The 19,122-nt window shown below is 44.6% G+C and overlaps 1 protein-coding gene across 1 annotated transcript in view; it reads right to left on the bottom strand.

Annotated features, from left to right (window-relative positions):
• Positions 1 to 2,939: 2,939 nt before the first annotated feature.
• Positions 2,940 to 19,122, bottom strand: part of LOC126106724 (transcription factor HES-4-like) — a 92,919-nt gene continuing 76,736 nt past the window's right edge. Inside the window, exons 8-10 of the mRNA XM_049913104.1 lie at positions 11,714 to 11,800; positions 10,357 to 10,427; positions 2,940 to 3,090 (exon numbers count right to left, since the gene is read on the bottom strand). Of these exons, the coding sequence (XP_049769061.1) occupies positions 2,940 to 3,090; positions 10,357 to 10,427; positions 11,714 to 11,800 (309 nt within the window). The remainder of the gene's footprint in view (positions 3,091 to 10,356; positions 10,428 to 11,713; positions 11,801 to 19,122) is intronic.

The raw sequence follows: 19,122 nt of genomic DNA on the forward strand, positions 1-19,122 counted from the left end.
TACTCAAACTATCCCCCGCCACACACCGTCGGGTGGTTTGCGGAGTCTGGATGGAGATGAAGAATAATCACTCATGACTTCTAATGTCCTACCAGTAGTTCTGCTAGCGACTGTGTGCAGAGAGTTAAAACGAATGGCAAATAATGGTCGAGATGCTTCTGTTAAGCTCCACACTTGTGTAGTCAATGCTAAGCGACGTGTGAAGTGATCTGAAGAGCAATGCTGCTGGAAAGTGGACGACTGGAAACGAGTGATCTTGATTGATTAATCACACTCTTTGACAAGGGTTTACTTTTGACGAACCGTACCTGGAGAACGTTACCTGCCGTCGTGTGTGGTGCCAAAAGCAAAGCATGGGAGAGGTGGTGTTATGGTATTGGTGTGTTTGCAGTGGTTTGGTTGTGTTCCCCTCATAGTGATCTGTCAGGCAACAGTTTGTGGATAATAACATTCCTGAAATGGACTGGCCTGCCCTGAGTCCCTACCTGAACCTAATGGAACACATTTGGGATGAATTAGAACGTTGACCTCGCTCCAGACCCCAGTGACCAACATCACTACCTTCTCTCGTTTCGGTTCTTGAGGAAGAATGGGCTGCCATTCCTCCATACATTCATAGACACCATAATGAAAGTGTCCCCAGCAGAGTCCAAGACGTCAGTAATGTCAAGGATGAACACATCTCTAATTTGTGTCCACTAATAGGTGTCCACATACCTTTGATCAGATAGTATATAGAGTCCCAGCACCCTACAGTTCGCCCCATCCTTGAGAACCTTGGCTTCGATCAACATACCACACCTACCTTTCATCTCCAAACTCTTCATGTCTTTCAAGGTACTTTTATACTTCTAGACTATGAAGACATCCCTGAAATCTACCCCTTCTTCCAAACACAGCCTAACATACCCACCACATCCCAAATGAAGGCTCCAACCCAGCTTTTCCTTGATGAGATGCCATTCCACTCATCTTCTAATACCTGTGCTAGGCCTGTTAGTTCCTTCCTACTCATATATCGCATGTGCGTTTCCATATAAAATCCTCTCCAACAATTCCAACATCGCAGTCCCTGCCCACCCCATTACTCGACCTCCCATATGAGAAGAACGTACATCACATCACCATCATTGCGTTCTAAATGTCACCTAGTTCACTTTCTCATTTTTTATATTCCAATTGTAAAATTTTGTAACCCAGAGGCTATACAAGCCAGCCCAGTAAATAACTACTAAATGAAAAGAATTAACTAATGGGCAGAAAGCTGCCCTACTGCAGTTCAAGAATGCCCTCCATGCACTGGCGAAGTGGCGTATTGATTTGTCACAAGCGATCATCTAATTACTAATATGTGGTACTTGTCACAGCTATTTTATTCTGAATTGGTATACTGAGACGCTGCAATGTTCGTTTTTACCTTTTAACTGCATAGCGCTCTACTACCACACAACAAATGACTAAACTGGATGGAGCGACTTCACTCACTGCGTAGCAATCAAGCACCTGTGTGTGGGAATTGTTCAGTGACTGTGCCATTTAAAACCTGATGATACCGGCTGTACACGAAGGCCACCAGATTAATCAACCTGTGATTCCCCCACTCCCCAATCCCACCTGTCCCACCTCAGGGCAGTCTTGATCTGCGCTTATAGGTGAAGGGCGATGTACAAACTAAAACAATGAATTAAAGGATAAATAGACGGTACCTCAGCTCAGATGGTAAGCGGAGAATAGGGAAATTCAGTGGTAGGACAAACGTACAGGGATTAGCCATCTGCATGATCTAATTGTTAAACAATGAAAATTTTTTAATAACTGCCAAGTCGAAATAGCAAAATTTCTGTCAATAAAAAGTTTTTATTGGATTTCGTTAGGTTGTATTAGGTTTTTCGGAGTTATCCCTTATTTGTGTCACCTAGTTGCTTTAGTATTACAAAAAAACGTAATTGTAGTTCATTTGCAACTTTGAAGGCTAGATGGAGTTTTGCATTCCTTCTCTTTGTAAAGCGAAGGAAGGGATGAAGGAAGGAAGGAAGGGAGGGAGGGAGGAAGGAAGGAATGAAGGTTACTGTCTAGCGTTCCGTCAACGACGAGATCGTTTGAGACGGAATGCAAGCATAGACTGGAAGAAGATGAGCATGGGAATCAGCTGTCTCCTTTTCAGAGGAACCATCCAAGCGATGTGAGAAACTCGTGGGAAACCTAAATCTGGAAGGCGGGCTGGTGAGTCGAACTCTAGTCCTCGCAAATGGGAATACGCAGCCTTTTAAAGAGTTCAATTGTTTCGTTGGAGCCATCACCTGCTACAGTTATGGAACAGCTACTGCGGTATCTGTCACTGTTTAGTTTAAGGGAACTGTTGGCGGGTGTTTAACGACGTTCGTAATTTTTTTTTTTTTTTTTTTTTGGCTGTAGGTGTGGCGTACGAGAAGAGAATGGTTCCAGAATGTTTAATTCCTTAATTGTCTAAACTTAGCAGCGGCTAATCCTATTGACATATGTTTTGGGTTCGATTTTTGAGCCTCGTTCTGGTGGAACAGCCTGGAACTGGGTCTATTCAGCCTGGTATAGCCAACTGTGAAGTTGGTGAATTGCGTTGAGTCGAAAGGAAAAGAATACGAAGCCACATGGAAAATCTGCAAATCGTTCTGATTCAGTACACTCGTGCCCTATTCATTTTCCACTGGCGGCATTTCACTTGAGAATCAACCTAGTTGTCTGCATTGTCTTTTCGGCCACCTGTCAAATAGACAAACGAAGCTGTCACAATTAGGAAAATTCTACGTGGTCACATAATTCATTCGCTGTGCCTCCAGGCAGCTCTACGTGGAAACGTCTGTAGATTCTTCTTCGTGTGTTGCTAGAAAGCCTACAGTCCGCGGCGGGATGGCGAGTGTCCAGTCTGGCGTCGGACGACCTGCAGTGGCCCAGACTGCAGCCTACCACGGCCTCCAGACGGGACCCTCCTCGGCTTCCAGCGCTCCGGCGGCGTCCATGGCCGCCTCCGCGGGCTCAGGGGACAGCCTGGCAGCCGCCGTCCCGACCGAGCAGTCGACGGGCTGGTCGTCGTCGTCGTCAGCTTCGTCCACCCTGCGAACAACGACTGGTGTGGAGCTAAAGGGTCTCCATCTGCTACACAGATCAGTAGCGTTCCATTTTGGTGCGAATAGTTAAATAGAGTAGGTACAATTAACTAGATATGTGGATCAGATAAAAAGTAGTGTCAACACTGATATAATTAACACCAGACTATATTGACAGACGTTCACTATTTTAGATGTCCTCAATATAATCGCTCCGTTTCTTGATGATCTTCCCCCATGCAGGTGGAGGTGTCGTACATCATCAGTGTGCCCATCTCTGTCGATGTTTCGCAAGGACCGTCCTACGACATAGATGATGTCGTCTCTTCTGTTCTGTTATAGCACATGCCACAAAGAGCTTTCTGCATTTTGACGACTAAGTCGTAACTGCACATACCCACATCGGGTGAATACAGTGGATATTACAGTATCGCCGACCCTAATGTACGCAGTTCGTTGTGTGTCATCGTGCATTGTCATGAAGGATGATGGGATACTGTACAGTAGGGAGGTAGGGTGCTCAATTATCATGTTGTCTATTAGTGGGCCTCCCAAATGGGGCTGATCTGGAATGACATCCCTGTGATCCCGAAACACGTTCTGGCCACATGCCACTTCAGTCTCGATCCATGCATGTTGTTCATGTTTACTAAACATACTACTAGGGCGCTTCAACTGGCCTTTCAGACAGTTTACACTGCAACTGACTCAAACACAGCTGTTGAACCTCGCTGCATTACTTCGGCTGACCCTCTGCTATCAGCTACAGACCACACACATGCCACTGGATGCGCATCCTTCATTTTATGGCAATGTTGCCACTACTTTTTATCTAACCCCAGTATGTATGAACTAGAAAATCCCCCATTTTTCCTCAGGTCTCGAAACAAGTAGAGATATGTGGTTTGTTTAAAAATGCGCATGCACTCGTTGTGAATGCATGACAAGGATGCAAGCACTGTATGGCACACAGAACTCTAGTGGCAGCAGCGAGAGTGAAGATTGTTTTTGATACTGAAAATGACGATGTTTTCATTATAAGAACAGCCTCCACGCTACTTGCATGGTGTAGCAACAATTGATATTTATCGCGAGTAAACATGTGATGGTGTCATGGATGTGTGCAATGTATGTTTGTGGATGCGACAGAACGTTATGTAGCGACAAACTGAGACAGTCTCGGCCTTGCACCAGCTGGTCTGATGGCATGATTGAGCAAGCGGAAAAGGTTGTTTGGATGATCGCCTAATGAGTGTGGAACACATCGTCCCCAAAGTTGGCGTTTCTGTCGGATGTGTGGTCACACTTCTGCAGGAAGACCTGAAAATGCAAAATCGTTCTCCAGGTGGGTGCCACGAATGCTGATCGATGACCACAAGGCCGTGCATGTGGCATATTGCCATGCAATGTTGACCCGTGATGACACGATAAATGGACTTCCTTCTCATCGATTGTGACAATGCCGACTTTATGTCGCACTCTTATTATGTGTGGCCGAGAAAACATGCAGTAATACTGGGACTCAATGGACTATTATTACAAGATGATTCGTGAGCTGTCATTGCAAGTCCCATCTCCACACTGTTATGGTGAAGTCAACCATATTAAGGCACACATTATCACTCTCACATGCCACATGATGGAGAGTCCACCTTTAAGGGTCATACGCTTGGTGGGTATGACCGGGAAACCTCCGTCAGTGAACATGGGCTATGTGAAAAACGATAAGTTCGCCAAACTGATTAATGCAGTCCATACTGCAGATGTTTGGCATCTGACATCAGAAGGGATGTGGTTTCAGCATTTTTTTGACATATTTCGTCGGCTGTTCACTGGTGCCTACACAAATACTCTGCTGGGGGAGGATATCGTGTGACCAATATGGGTGGGACTGAATTAGATGAATGAGGAAGTGCTCGTGAAACCTATCACGGAAGATGAAATATTGGGAGCATTCAAAAAAGGGGCAGCAAAAAGAAATCGCGTTGACAGGACACCTTACATTTAGAATTTTATCAGGCTTTTACAAACCTAATGATCCCCAAATGGCTAACAATGTGCAGTAAGTTCATGTACCCTGACACAGTCATACCGCCAGTTTCCATTGAAGGCTACCTTCTCCCAATACTGAAAAACGGCTGGAAGTCATGCTTAAAGTGATTATAAGATCTTTGCCTGACTGATGATGACACAGCTCAGGACCACTATTGTCACACAATATTTCCCCAGACCAAACATGCATTGGAGTACATAGCAACATACAACAGGCACTCAGTGGCCGTAGAGACATTATCCCACTGTCGACTTTCATTAAGCTTTCTACTGGATTAATCAGGACTTCCTAACATTGGTCATGTGCCACGTGGCGTTTCCACCCGTTTTTATCCAGATCATTATGCAGTGCTATGGGTTGCGGTCCCCAAAATGATAGTGAATGCCTGAGATGTGGGACCTATTCTGATTACAAGCTCTATAAAACAAGGGTGCTACCAATGGTCCTTTTTGTGGTAGCGCTTCAACCATTAATGAACAGACTGTGGCGGAATGCTCACTGGCATGGAGATGAGGGCAGACACCTTCATCGGTCGAGCACATGCGGACGACCTGCTGTTCCTCATGCGATCAGCAGAGGACGGTCCCTCAGTTCGATCGCACTGTATGGAGTCGTGGCGAAAGTGTTCTGAATATGGCGAAATATGGGATAAATCCCATCTCAAGAGAGCTGGCTGGTGACCTCGACCCATTACAAGTGGTGAAAATGTTAAGGTGCCTGGGGATTCCATTCACGAATCTACAAAGGACAGTAGTGGCGCGTTATAGACACCTACTCCAGATGATTCTCGTTCTGGTGCGACATAATTCCTTACAAGTGCTGGACGTGATACAATTCATGCAATATGTCAGCATACATGTTGTGTTATGGCTGCCACATATTGCACATATATTTCAACTGCCATCGGAAACTGTAGATCGCCTGCTGGCAGTCTTCGGATATTTTGACAGCTGCAGGATGATACTCAATACCTGTTATGCCACTCTAACCCTTGGCACACGGGACAGTGGCCTTGGCCTTACATATGTCCACCTTAAGGCTTCAGCCCTGTTCATGTGGGCGATGTTCAGAGTATGGTACCGTCGGACACATGCGATAATGTCGGCACTGACTGACGAGCTAATGCCATGCTCTCAAGTATCGCCTGCTCCAGTCGCAACGTTTCTTGGAGACTATAGCTATGTCTGCCATGAGCCGCCGTCGTTCAGAGGAACGACAGTGCGAGATACTTATCGCCCCTTAATGCAGTATCAAAATACTAACACGAATTCTTTACAGACGAATGGAAAAACTAGTAGAAGCCGACCTCGGGGAAGATCAGTTTGGATTCCGTAGAAATACTGGAACACGTGAGGCAATACTGACCTTACGACTTATCTTAGAAGAAAGATTAAGGAAAGGCAAACCTACGTTTCTAGCATTTGTAGACTTAGAGAAAGCTTTTGACAATGTTGACTGGAATACTCTTCTTTCAAATTCTACAGGTGGCAGGGGTAAAATACAGGGAGCGAAAGGCTATTTACAATTTGTACAGAAACCAGATGGCAGTTATAAGAGTCGAGGGGCATGAGAGGGAAGCAGCGGTTGGGAAGGGAGTGAGACAGGGTTGTAGCCTCTCCCCAATGTTATTCAATCTGCATATTGAGCAAGCAGTAAAGGAAACAAAAGAAAAATTTGGAGTAGGTATTAAATTCCATGGAGAAGAAATAAAAACTTTGAGGTTCGCCGATGACATTGTAATTCTGTCAGAGACAGCAAAGGACTTGGAAGAGCAGTTGAACGGAATGGATGGTGTCTTGAAGGGAGGATATAAGATGAACATCAACAAAAGCAAAACGAGGATAATGGAATGTAGTCGAATTAAGTCGGGTGATGCTGAGGGTATTAGCTTAGGAAATGAGACACTTAAAGTAGTAAAGGAGTTTTGCTATTTGGGGAGCAAAATAACTGATGATGGTCGAAGTAGAGAGGATATAAAATGTAGACTGGCAATGGCAAGGAAAGCGTTTCTGAAGAAGAGAAATTTGTTAACATCGAGTATAGATTTAAGTGTCAGGAAGTCATTTCTGAAAGTATTTGTATGGAGTGTAGCCATGTATGGAAGTGAAACATGGACGGTAAATAGTTTGGACAAGAAGAGAATAGAAGCTTTCGAAATGTGGTGCTACAGAAGAATGCTGAAGATTAGATGGGTAGATCACATAACTAATGAGGAAGTATTGAATAGGATTGGGGAGAAGAGAAGTTTGTGGCACAACTTGACCAGAAGAAGGGATCGGTTGGTAGGACATGTTCTGAGGCATCAAGGGATCACCAATTTAGTATTGGAAGGCAGCGTGGAGGGTAAAAATCGTAGGGGGAGACCAAGAGATGAATACACTAAGCAGATTCAGAAGGATGTAGGTTGCAGTAGGTACTGGGAGATGAAGAAGCTTGCACAGGATAGAGTAGCATGGAGAGCTGCATCAAACCAGTCTCAGGACTGAAGACAACAACAACAACAATGCAGTATCACGACAAGAACGTGATGGTACAGCGATATCCAATGAGAGCCTGGCCCACCCTCTGGCGTTGTGTGTACCCACCGTACTTGAGCTTGGCGCCTCGATCTTCGTGCTATGTTCTCCTTAATCACAAGTACATGACACGGGCCAGACTGCACATCATAAACATGGCTGAATCGTCTGTTTGCACACGTTGCAGGGCGATGGACACAGATGAATACTCGTGTCTGGTGTGCAGAAAAGCCATGGAAGTGTGGACTCTGATGTATTGTATCGTAGCCTTCCTTCGCTATACCACTTAGACAGAGACCACATTGCTGGTAATTCTCTATCTGGATATGACATACTTCACTTGACAAAAAAATCAACGCAATCAATTGGATGTCAAGAATAGCGGTGAGTTGCGTATATGATGGCAATGGAATGGAGATAGCCGGCCGCGGTGGCCGTGCGGTTCTAGGCGCTGCAGTCCGGAACCGCGGGACTGCTACGGTCGCAGGTTCGAATCCTGCCTCGGGCATGGATGTGTGTGATGTCCTTGGGTTTAAGTAATTCTAAGTTCTAGGGGACTGATGACCTAAGATGTTAAGTCCCATAGTGCTCAGAGCCATTTGAACCATTTTTGAATGGAGATGCTGCAATACGAACTCCACGAGAAGATACAGCGCTGAATGAAATATGAAACACATTATGCCAATTTCTTGAGAAGATCCTCCCAACAGATGGGGCGTGCCAGCTCCGAGAAGTTTTACTGAGTAGTTAGTTTCGATTGGATACACGAACGAATGTAGCTGTTCTAACAAAATAAGGTGTTTGCATTTCCTGAATGGAAACTGGTGTAAAGGTACTCACTGTTCTCTTGTGTAATTGCACTGTTGGTACTTTGTTCAACCTCTGTTCTCCCTAAGTACCTCAAAAATTCTCTTTGGGATTGATTTTGTTAGGGTTTATGGTTCTTGCAGTAAAATTGTCACCCACTCTTCTCGTACCGCACATTTCAGATCACATAAGGCCTCAAATTCTCTTCCGTTGCGGTAAACATTCCTTGCAAGCATCCGGCAACGGTTTGCCACGAGGTTCATATCCAGGCTACGCCCAGGCCAGGGCAAGACGTAGATATCTTTATCTTCAAATCACTTTTATTTGTAGCAGAAACATGCACAGATGCATTATATTGTTGAAACATTAGAGTTCCGTTCCCTAAGTCATCATATATTCTAATCAGTTCTCTCCCTAACATCTTAGTGTATATGTTAGAGTTCTTTGTGGTGATCATCCAAGCAATACGTGATTTGCCTTTGGTGCAGAAGGCTGCCCAAATCATAGCACTTCCACCAACAAAATTTCTTCTCACTCTTACCTGCTGTTCTGTTCTCACATAATGCCAATAATATTGAAATCTATCCCGCCCATCTAAACTGAACTTCTTCTCATCACTGAAGATAGCTTTATCCCATTCTGAAGTCCAGCAAACCTCAATAGTGCCCATTTATGTTTCGGTCTTATAGCAGGTTGCTGCAGTAGGTTCTTGAAAGCAAGATGTTTGTCATTTGACAAAATTTGTCGTACACGTCTGATAGCTGCTGATAACAGTAAATCCTCAACAAGTTGAAAAGAATAACGGATTGTGACCCCTGGCTTTGCGTAATAGTAACCGTTCGATGCCTCAAATAATTTTTTGATTAGACTGTCCATACCGTGCGCCAAATCTAACGAAATTATCGATCACTGTGTTTGTATGGTTCAACTTCTTGGCGATGTCACAATTAAAGAGTCCCTTTTCCTTGTACACATCAATTTTTGCTTTTTTATCACATGATAACTGTTTTCCATGAGGTATTACCACAATCGGTCACTTACAGTGTCTGTTGCCCATCTGCAGTAAGGGCACGTATGCACACACTAACACCACGCAGAGCCGACTGCCTTTATACTTTCTCCCTCTACCACCTGAATCGTTGATGTCTTGTTATACTCTGTACTACTGACATCAAATGCAACACCATTTGAATGCATTTGTAAGTACACTAGATCTCATACTCTTGCACATACACTGTACTGACAACTATTCCAGCTGACAATGTTACTTTCACTGTAAACATCCAGGACTTTACACTGATTTCCGCCACTGCATGCAATGTTACAGGAGGCCTCTGGACATTCTGTCCTTCCCTACATCACAGGTCGAAGATGGTTTAAATTGTTGAACGAGGGGACACAATCAACTGCCCTTACTGCAGAAAACACTGCTGCTGTCACAGTGAGAGAACATCGGCGAAAAATATTACCAACACTTTCTCAAATTGTGAAAATTTCACTGGGTATCACCCAAAAACTGGTGACGGAAAATTTTCACTGGAGGAACGTTCCTGTGTGGTGGGTTCCATGGCGTGTACTGAATATCTTTCAAAAATCTTTGTGGAGTACGTTCATCACCCTCCATATTGTCTGGATTTAGCCCTGCGTAACTTGTTTCTAGGCCTTACTCTGAGGGAACACCTTTGCCAGAGTCGTTTTCCACATCGAAAGCAGTAGTGATCGCTGTAGAGGCGATTCTGAAGGACCTTCCGAGAATGGTTACCAGCATATCTTTGCAAACAGGCAGTAACGCTGGAACAAGTGTGTCACATCCAAGGGAGACTATCTGGAGAATGATCATCAGAATTACGGGCATGAGCAAAGGTACATTGTAAAAAAAATTATGATCATTCTTTACTGAACAGTTATTGTATATCCAACAAAGAGTTGGGGACGTTGGATGCAGTTGGATGCAACTGCTACACCAAACTGAAAATAAAATGAAGTGATTGTATGGCATTTTGGCCAAGAGACCCAATCTGGAGCTGTCCAGCTGCTTAGTGCAGGTCTTTTTATTCGGCACCACATTGATGGCTTGCGCATCGGCGATGATGGAATGATGATGACAACACACCCAATCCTCGAGTGGATAAAATCTCCAAACCAGTCGGGAGACCGACCTGGATCACCCACATGTCAGTCAGCTGAGCTGATCGCTCGACTATGGAGGTGGACAATGAGACAAACGAGTTGGCACAGGACAGGAACTCATGGTGGGGCATATTGAACCAGACTGAGGGCTGATAGGAAAGAAAATTGGAACACATTCTCCTGTTGTGCAGTCTGGATATGACGTGAGACGTTACATTCGAAGCAGCAGGTCGGGGGACAAGAGTTGCCATTGCCTGGAGGACTGTGAAAGGACTTCCAGTGACAAAAGAGGTGGCAGCGGGGAGGAATGTGTGGTGGGCGGCATCAGTGACATGAGATGTAACACTTAGGACAGCATGTCGGAGGCCACGAGTCGCCATTACCTGAAGGACTGCCTGAGGACTTCCAGAGAACTGGGCCAGCAACGAACGAGTTGCCAGAGGAGAGGAACTTGTGGCAGGCCACATCAAACTGGTCAGGGAACCAATGGGGAAAAACTGGAAGAGAATCTGGTATTATGCAGTCTGGATATGACGAGAGACGTTACATGTAAGACAGTGCCTAGGGGACCAGAAGTTGTAGTTACCTGGAGGACTGTGTCAGGACTTTTCGAATGCCAGTCCCAGTGACGAACGAGTTGTCAGAGGAGAGTAACTTGTAGTTGGCCACATCGAACTAATGGAAGACTGATGGGAGAAAAACTGGGAGGGAATCTCCTATTCTGCAGTCTGGACACGAAGTGAGACGTTACATTACGGACAGCAGGGTCGCCATTACCTGGAGGACTGCGTGAGGACTTCCGGAGAGCCGGGCCCGGCGACCGGGGGCGACGGTGGTGCGATAGAGGCGGCGCGGGAGTCCGGCCGACCTCCAAAGACTGCAGAGCCCGGGGGCGACGGCAGGGGCGGCGCGGCGGCCGCGGACGAGGTGGGCGGCACGGGGGTGGAGGGCCCGGCGGCGGCGGCGGCAGCGGCAGCGGAGGCGGCGGCCGCTGCGGCGGCGGCTGCCGCAGCGTCCCAGGCGGAGGCGGGTCGCGGCGCGAATAGCGCCGGCGACAGCTGCGGCGGCGGCGGGGGCGGCACGCCGTGGTGCAGGTGGTGGCCCAGCGCCTGCATGTGGGAGGCGGCGGCGGCGGCAGCGGCGGCCAGCTGCACGTAGTGCGACGGCAGCAGGAACACCAGCTGGCCGTCCGGCAGCCGCGACGGGATCACCTGCTGCTGCACAGGCCAGCCGGCACTCCCGCTGTGGTGCACCTCCTCGCACTATCTGCTCACTTCCTACTTGCTAATATGGCTCACCGCTCAGTGCAAGCTTGTACACACGTCAAAAAAAGTATCCCATCACTCCAATGCAAGGTCCAGATGTGTCAGTTTTGTAACTGTCCCTCTACTGATCGGAATGTCACCCGTGATGTAGTTTGTAATGACATGTGAAGTTACTGTTATCGCTACCTGTGGATATGACGCCACACTCGAATGGATTGCAGCATTTCAATTGAAAATAAAGCATTAGTATGACCAGATTACAAACGTCTTTGGAAGAGTAGATTGAACATCCACGAAGCCACTAAAAACAATCACGACCAATGATAGGATCCACATCACCACGTTACATGCAGAAGGCTTTTCAACTGAGGAAGTTGATCAATGTGTGCACTGGAGTGTAAGTGATGAGGTGTGGACATGGAATCACTCCCAACTGACAGGCAGTATTGGGCACTTAACACCCCCCCCCTCCCCCAGGGAACCATTTTACCATTTTCGAGAGGTGCTCAGGATGATCTATATCTACAACTTTTGTGTCAAAGGAACTGTCAGTTGAGTGCCCCAGAACCAAATCCAGTGATCACAGAGGCTACATGACGTCGTATATCGCCTCAAGATTTTACAGGACGAGTGCATTATGCGAATCTTCATTCCCAACAAACGTGACGAACACCACATCGTACACCACTACACCATGTTACATGTGGGCAAGAAATCGTGCAGAATGGACATTCCAGGACTGGCTTTGGGTGTAGTTTACGGATGGCACTCGGACTGTTTATAGCGTGATAGTCGCAAACAAACACAACTGCCTGGTAATTTCCAGCACCTCCAACACTGTGTCCCACAAGTGGAACAAGGTGGTGTTGGTGTGATGTTCTGTAGTGACATCATATGGGGCCACTGCACACTGCCTGTGGTGGTTGAGGGCAATCTCACTGCCCTGCAGTAAAGAGGAGATTCAACAGCATATAGTGGCACCATATTACCAAAATTTTGATGACAACTTCAGCTTTATGATTGTCATGCTCATCCTGTCGTTCTCCTGAAGACATTCTTTCAGAATGCGAGGCTCACCACGCTGGAGTAGCTTCTCTGTTCCCTGGGCATGAACCCTATCGAACATGTATGGCACCGATTGACCTGAGCTGTTTCTGGACGTCGACAACGACCATGCACATAGTGCTACTTATGCAGAGTCACTACTGAAGAGTGGGACAGTTTACACCAGGGCTGAATTGATGGTCTCATCGCTGGTGTATGCTACGATGGATTCAAGCCTTTGTCCACTGAGCAATGTGTCGCAATGGTTAGCACACTGGACTCGCATTCGGGAGGACGACCGTTCAAACCCTTCTCCAGCCATCTTAATTTCGGTTTTCCATGATTTCCCTACCTCGTTTCAGGCAAATTCCGAGATGGTTCCTTTCAAAGGGCACGGCCGATTTCCTTCCCCATCCTTCATTAATCCGAAATGATTCAAATGGCTCTGAGCACTATGGGACTTAACATCTGAGGTCATCGTCCCCTAGAACTACTTAAACCTAACTAACCTAAGGACATCACACACATCCATGCCCGAGGCAGGATTCGAACCTGCGACCGTAACGGTCGTACGGCTCCACACTGTAGCGCCTAGAACCGCTCGGCCACTCCGGCCGGCTCCCTAATCCGAGCTTGGGCTCCGTCTATAATGACCCAAACACTAATCTCCTCCTCCTCCTCTATCCGAGTCCCTGGACATTCCAGCATGTACTTACGTGTGGTATCGATAGCTACGATGCCACGGTGTAGGTGCAAGTTCTTAGGTTGGCACTACGACACCGACACCGACGACAGCGCCCTCTAGCCGGTGCTGTGCAGCTCTGCGAGCGCCGCTCCAGATTGGGCCCATATGATTCCGAGCCAACGACCAAGCAACTTAGCTTCTACTTCATAGGGGGCTAGCCCTTACAGACTTTGTTACTTCAATGATAGTTTGTCCACAACTAGTAGCTGTTAGCGTTGATACCTGTACGGCTTAGCACCTATGTGCTCATCTAAGCCAAAGTTAAGTAAGCGTAATGTAATCTTAATTCTGACTATAGTAAAACTGTAAAATCTACCAGCAGTACCGAAGCATTTCACCTTTTCCTGCTCCTACTCACGTCCTACATCCGGCCTACCCTTCAGTTTACTGGAGCAGACCCACGTGCCGCCTTCCAGGCGGGGTACAAAATGGCGTTTCTCAGGAGTTCGGTGAAATACCTGCATGGGAAATAGAAGCTTTTGTTGTCAATGATTGACTGATCTGGCCTTGTAACACTAACCAAAACAGCCACGCTGTGCTGGTACTGGGAACGGTTGAAAGCAAGGGGAAACTACAGCCTTAATTTTTCCCGATGGCATGCGGCTTTATTGTATGGTTAATGATAATGGCGTCGTCTTGGGTAAAATATTCCGGAGGCAAAATAGTCCCCCATTCGGATCTCCGGGCGGGGACTACTCAAGAGGACGTCGGTATCAGGAGAAAGAAAACTGGCGTTCTACGGATCGGAGCATGTAATGTCAGATCCCTTAATCGGGCAGGTAGGTTAGAAAATTTAAAAAGGGAAATGGATAGATTAAAGTTAGATCTAGTGGGAATTAGTGAAGTTCGGTGGCAGGAGGAACAAGACTTTTGGTCCGGCGAATACAGGGTTGTAAATACAAAGTCAGATAGGGGTAATGCAGGAGTAGGTTTAATAATGAATAAAAAAATAGGAATGTGGGTAAGCTACTACAAACAGCATAGTGAACGCATTATTGTGGCCAAGATAGACACGAAGCCCACGCCTACTACAGTAGTACAAGTTTATATGCCAACTAGCTCTGCAGATGACGAAGAAATTGATGAAATGTATGATGAGATAAAAGAAATTATTCAAATAGCGAAGGGTGATGAAAATTTAATAGTCATGGGTGACTGAATTCGGTATTAGGAAAAGGGAGAGAAGAAAGCATAGTAGGTGAATATGGATTGGGGGTAAGAAATGAAAGAGGAAGCCGCCTGGTACAATTTTGTGCAGAGCATAAATTAATCATAACTAACACTTGGTTCAAGAATCATGAAAGAAGGTTATATACATGGAAGAACCCTGGAGATACTAAAAGGTATCAGATAGATTATATAATGGTAAGACAGAGATTTAGGAACCAGGTTTTAAATTGTAAGACATTTCCAGGGGCAGATGTGGACTCTGACCATAATCTATTGGTTATGATCTGTAGATTAAAACTGAAGAAACTGCAAAAAGGTGGGAATTTAAGGAGCTGGGGCCTGGATAAACTGAAAGAACCAGAGGTTGTACAGAGTTTCAAGGAGAGCATAAGGGAACAAATGACAGGAATGGGGGAAAAAATACAGTAGAAGAAGAATGGGTAGCTTTGAGGGATGAAGTAGTGAAGGCAGCAGAGGATCATGTAGGTAAAAAGACGAGAGCTACTAGAAATCCTTGGGTAACAGAGGAAATATTGAATTTAATTGATGAAAGGAGAAAATATAAAAATGCAGTAAATGAAGCAGGCAAAAAGGAATACAAACGTCTCAAAAATGAGATCGACAGGAAGTGCAAAATGGCTAAGCAGGGATGGCTAGAGGATAAATGTAAGGATGTAGAGGCTTATCTCACTAGGGGTAAGATAGATACTGCCTACAGGAAAATTAAAGAGACCTTTGGAGAAAAGAGAACCACTTGCATGAATATCAAGAGCTCAGATGGAAACCCAGTTCTAAGCAAAGAAGGGAAAACAGAAAGGTGGAAGGAGTATATAGAGGGTCTATACAAGGGCGATGTACTTGAGGACAATATTATCGAAATGGAAGAGGATGTAGATGAAGATGAAATGGGAGATATGATACTGCGTGAAGAGTTTGACAGAGCACTAAAAGACCTGAGTCGAAACAAGGTCCCGGGGGTAGACAACATTCCATTGGAACTACTGACGGCCTTGGGAGAGCCAGTCCTGACAAAACTCCACCATCTGGTGAGCAAGATGTATGAGACAGGCGAAATACCCTCAGACTTCAAGAAGAATATAATAATCCGAATCCCAAAGAAAACAGGTGTTGGCAGATGTAAAAATTACCGAACTAATAGTTTAATAAGTCACAGCTGCAAAATACTAACGCGAATTCTTTACAGACGAATGGAAAAACTAGTAGAAGCCGACCTTGAGGAAGATCAGTTTGGATTCCGTAGAAATATTGGAACACATGAGGCAATACTGAACCTACGGCTTATCTTAGAAGCTAATTAAGGAAAGGCAAATCTACGTTTCTAGCATTTGTAGACTTAGAGAAAGCTTTTGACAATGTTGACTGGAATACTCTCTTTCAAATTCTGAAGGTGGCAGGGGTAAAATATAGGGAGCGAAAGGCTATTTCCAATTTGTATAGAAACCAAATGGCAGTTATACGAGTTGAGGGGCATGAAAGGGAAGCAGTGGTTGGGAAGGGAGTTAGACAGGGTTGTAGCATATCCCCAATGTTATTCAATCTGTATATTGAGCAAGCAGTGAAGTAAACAAAAGAAAAATTCGGAGTAGGTATTAAAATCCATGGAGAAGAAATAAAAACTATGAGGTTCGCCGATGACATTGTAATTCTGTCAGGGACAGCAAAGGACTTGGAAGAGCAGTTGAACGGAATGGATGGTGTCTTCAAGGGAGGATATAAGATGAAGATCAATAAAAGCAAAACAAGGGTAATGGAATGTAGTCGAATTAAGTCGGGTGCTGTTGAGGGTATTAGATTAGGAAATGAGATACTTAAAGTAGTAAAGGAGTTTTCCTATTTGGGGAGCAAAATAACTGATGATGGTCGAAGTAGAGGATATAAAAAAATGTAGACTGGCAATGGGAAGGAAAGCGTTTCTGAAGAAGAGAAATTTGTTAACATCGAGTATTGATTTAAGTGTCAGGAAGTCGTTCCTGAAAGTATTTGTATTGAGTGTAGCAGTGTATGGAAGTGAAACATGGGCGATAAATAGTTTGGACAAGAAGAGAATAGAAGCTTTCGAAATGTGGTACTACAGAAGAATGCTGAAGATTAGATGGGTAGATCACATAACTAATGAGGAGGTATTGAACAGACTTGGGGAGAAGAGGAGTTTGTGGCACAACTTGACAAGAAGAAGGGATCGATTGGTAGGACATGTTCTGAGGCATCAAGGGATCACCAATTTAGCATTGGAGGGCAGCGTGGAGGGTAAAAATCGTAGAGGGAGACCAAGAGATGAATACACTAAGCAGATTCAGAAGGATGTAGGTTGCAGTAAGTACTGGGAGATGAAGAAGCTTGCACAGGATAGAGTAGCATGGAGAGCTGCATCAAACCAGTCTCAGGACCGAAGACCACAACAACAACAACATCCTTTTTTTTAAAATTCCCATCTCGAAACTTTTTGGACTGACGTCGTCTGTGAGTCAGTCCAAAATAAATGCACAATATTTTTGTAAACATCTAATTTTTTCCATACTTTTGATATTTTTGCAGTTTACTGATAAGCTGTTGAGAAACAAAATGTAATTTTTTGACGTAATCTCCATCCACTTCAATCGCCTTATGCCTCTATGAAACTAACAAGGGGAGGTCTCGAGCGGTGGGATCGACCTTCTGAAACCATCTATACTGTATTTGCTTGCACAGAAATATTTGTTTTGCAAATAAAAAACGCCTTCTCTTGTTGCAAGACAAGGCGTTTTTATTTGCAAAAGAAATACATCTATACTGTATTACAGATGAAGCTACCAAGTATCACATCCTGCAACCGTTCACCCTGATAGGTCCTCATTTACGCGTAATCGATGAAAAAAACTTTGGAATTTCGCGTAATAAAGATTTAAAAATGATAGATCGTTTGCATAGCGTAATGCAGATAGAACAAGCATGTTATGCGAGAGGTTGTTGGTTCGGATTTTCGTCAGGTACTTTCAAATTCTTTATTTTTTAATTTTCATCCAAATGACTTAAAATGTCAATTAACGGATGTAAATGTAATTATTTTATTTCTATTCTTCTATCATTTCATTTTAATCGCTGTATTCACTTTTCCAACTGCTATCATTTTGTCTTCCTCTCAATCTTTTTTCCAGTTGAAATGTTTGTACATATGAATTTAGTTTTTTCATTTACCTACAATAATATTTAAATATTCGAAAATGCCAATCTAAAGACTGAAAAACCAAAAGACGAAATAATATATATGCAATGGCGGCAAAAATGTAATAGTGGACACAAGATGTACATTCTCTGGGATGGTAATCGTCATATAAACATTTAAGGCATAAATTTTTATTGCTGTACGTATAAAGTAATGCAGATGAAGATTTAAACGAAAGAAGGGATTCTTAATGAAATGAAATTCAACCAAAATGAGGAACAGACATAATGAATGCAATAAGATACACGAAAATACAGTATGATGAAACGGGAGAAATTAAATCGACGTTAATACATGGAAACATTTAAAATCAGATGCACTATGATTCCAAGTAGAAAAAGAATTGTAGGAAGACAAAATGAAAGCAACTGAAAAATTAAAAACGGTAATTAAAATGAACAAAGGAACAAATAAAAAAATGCATTTAAACCCATTAGCTGAATACAAACAAAGATCAAAGTCCTTTCGGTAAAGGTTAAAAATAAAAAATTGCGAAGCGCCTGACGACATTCGAACCCCTAACCTCTCGCATGTGAGGCTTGTCCTGAGACCATTACGCACGCGACCAGTTTCTGTGGAAGTTCTAGTTTGAAGCTCAAGAGCAATACGCAAAATTCCAAATTTTTTTCCTCTATTACTCGCAAACGAGTGCCTGCCAGCGTGAATGGCTCCAGGGTATCACAACAGGTACCTTAAACTTCATCACCATGTAGATGGTTTTACAAAGGGGGTCCCACCATTGGGGACCTCTCCTCGTAAGAATTGTACAGGGAAGAAGTGAACACCAGCGTATTTGAGCGAGGGCCCAAGAGTCTTCACAGGGAATCTTCATCTTGAAAATCTCAATCCATCAGTTTACTGAAGAGTTTTACCGAAGAGCATGTCATTCTCAATGGATTGAAGTCTTCCGAAGTAAGAGTGATTTCGGGTGTGCCGCAGGGGACTGTCATAGGACCGTTGCTATACACAATGTACATAAATGACCTTGTGGATAACATCGGAGGTTCACTGAGGCTTTTTGCGGATGATGCTGTAGTATATCGAGAGGTTGTAACAATGGAAAATTGTACTGAAATGCAGGGGGAT

Source organism: Schistocerca cancellata, chromosome 10, assembly GCF_023864275.1.
Source record: "Schistocerca cancellata isolate TAMUIC-IGC-003103 chromosome 10, iqSchCanc2.1, whole genome shotgun sequence".
Classification (NCBI taxonomy): Eukaryota; Metazoa; Arthropoda; class Insecta; order Orthoptera; family Acrididae; genus Schistocerca; species Schistocerca cancellata.